Here is a 1981-nt window from a genome sequence, read left to right as displayed (position 1 = left end):
ATCATGGTGCAGGTGGGGCTGCTTTTGTTTGTTTGTTTGTTTGTTTGTGTGGAGCACATGAAGGACATCGTGGTGCAGGTGGGGCTGCTTTTGTTTGTTTGTTTGTTTGTTTGTTTGTGTGGAGCACATAAGGACATTGTTGTGCAGGTGGGGGCTGCTTTTGTTTGTTTTTTGTTTGTTTGTTTGTTTGTGTGGAGCACATGAAGGACGTCGTGGTGCAGGTGGGGCTGCTTTTGTTTGTGTGGAGAGGGTATGTAAGACAAGACAGTAAGATTTGATCCACTCACACTTGGAAGGTCTCCTACTCCTAATGGTTGGTGTGGTGTGATCTTTCACTGTGCTTGAGGTGTAGATCTCCTCAAACTATTGTGCTACTTGCCTATGTTTCCTTTTTGTTATTTTAGCACTTTATTAACAATGACATTGAAGAAGAATCACTCTTTACTTCTGGATACTTAAGAAATTTTACTAGACGTTTCGAAAGGCATCCACCTTCCGTCCTCAGTGAAATGAAAATGAAAAATGGTTTTGTTTCATTAACAATGGTTCAATGCTTCTAAATGTTTAAAACATCTACCTAGCCAGGGTTTATCATAATTTATCATGATCAGAGCCGCTTTGGGGTGTACTAACATGTGTATCGATAAGTGCAATCTTCCTTCATGTTAGTTGAAAATAGGCAGTGTTCAATTGTAATGATTATTTAGATCATCTGCCTGTACTGATGGTATACATAAATTTTGCTGTTGTAAAGGGTCTTAGAATTTCTGGATTTCCGATGATGATGATGAAATGGTCTTAAAGTGTTTCCCTGATGTGTGATTTTGTGCAGGAGACTCTGGAGGACATAGACAAGGATGGGGACGGGACCATCTCCCTGGAGGAGTACATCGGTAGGCTCCTTCACTCTCTGTCTTTGGTTAAGCTCATTGTACACAACCAAAGCTTGGCATCACGGTCGGGTGTTTGGCCCAAAGGTCCAGGGTCCCTCTGCCTGGAGGCTCCCTTCACTTTCTGTCTTTGGTTAAGCTCATTGTACCTAACTAAAGCGTGGCATTGCAAAGTGAAATGGTTGGGTGTTTGGCTCAAGACCATATTAGCACATTTGAATTGCAAATTCGATATTTTGAACAAGTAATAAAGTTATTTTTTCCGAAGTGTCAAGAATGCCTTAAGTTGGTGACATAGCATCCATACTGACCTCCTGTTCTGTGATTGGTGGATGATCAGGTGACATGTGGACTGGTGATGACAAGGAGGAGCCTGATTGGGTGAAGTCTGAGCGCGAGCAGTTCGGCACCTTCCGCGACAAGAACGGCGACGGCAAAATGGACAAGGACGAAGTGCGAGACTGGATCATTCCTCCCGACTACGACCACGCAGATGCTGAGTCCAAACACCTCATCTTCGAGTCTGATGTGGACAAGGTGGGTAGAGAGATCTTTCCTCCTGTTTGTGTGCAGAAAGTCCATGTGTAATCTCCAAGCAGATCCTACAATGGCATAAGATAGTACCAAACTGGCCAAGGAGTGTAGTCAGCCAAGAGGTGTCCATTTGCCATTTGCCCGGTAGCCAAACACACTCCTAGGCCGGCTTCACTCCTCTGCCAGCTTTTGATACAATCTTATGCTACCTTAGGATCTGCTTGGAGATTATCCATGTGGTCCCATCAGATTAAAGAGGTAGCTGCTTGATATTTCTTCAGTTTACCACAAGCAACAATTTCTTATCATTGTACATGTTTTGTATGCCTTTAAATGTGTTTCTAATGTCACTTTTTGTATCTTATGTACCGGGGTAGTTGATTCAGACTTAAAGTGAATGACTGATGGCTGATATTTTACAGAGCTTAATTATTAGGCAGGTAGATAATAATCAGGGAAAAGTAAAGAATATAACATTGAATGAAACTTTTATACGTTAAACTGTGTGGTAAGATGTAGAATGCTTTGTTTACATGTTTATTTGTTTGTTTCAGGAC

General features: G+C 42.0%; 2 protein-coding genes and 1 long non-coding RNA gene across 3 annotated transcripts in view; 2 read left to right on the top strand and 1 right to left on the bottom strand.

Annotated features, from left to right (window-relative positions):
• Positions 1–1981, bottom strand: part of LOC118413013 — a 711153-nt gene that overhangs the window by 434452 nt on the left and 274720 nt on the right. The gene's annotated exons all lie outside the window — the stretch shown is intronic.
• The window catches only part of LOC118414515, a 660232-nt gene that overhangs the window by 422938 nt on the left and 235313 nt on the right, over positions 1–1981 (top strand). The window lies entirely within an intron of this gene.
• The window catches only part of LOC118414493 (calumenin-like), an 8533-nt gene that overhangs the window by 6009 nt on the left and 543 nt on the right, over positions 1–1981 (top strand). Inside the window, exons 5-7 of the mRNA XM_035818561.1 lie at positions 51–78; positions 833–893; positions 1231–1430. Coding sequence (XP_035674454.1) covers positions 51–78; positions 833–893; positions 1231–1430 — 289 coding nt within the window. The remainder of the gene's footprint in view (positions 1–50; positions 79–832; positions 894–1230; positions 1431–1981) is intronic.

The sequence above is a fragment of the Branchiostoma floridae genome, chromosome 4 (genome assembly GCF_000003815.2).
Source record: "Branchiostoma floridae strain S238N-H82 chromosome 4, Bfl_VNyyK, whole genome shotgun sequence".
Classification (NCBI taxonomy): domain Eukaryota; kingdom Metazoa; phylum Chordata; class Leptocardii; order Amphioxiformes; family Branchiostomatidae; genus Branchiostoma; species Branchiostoma floridae.
This window is presented reverse-complemented; position numbering and strand designations above follow the sequence as displayed.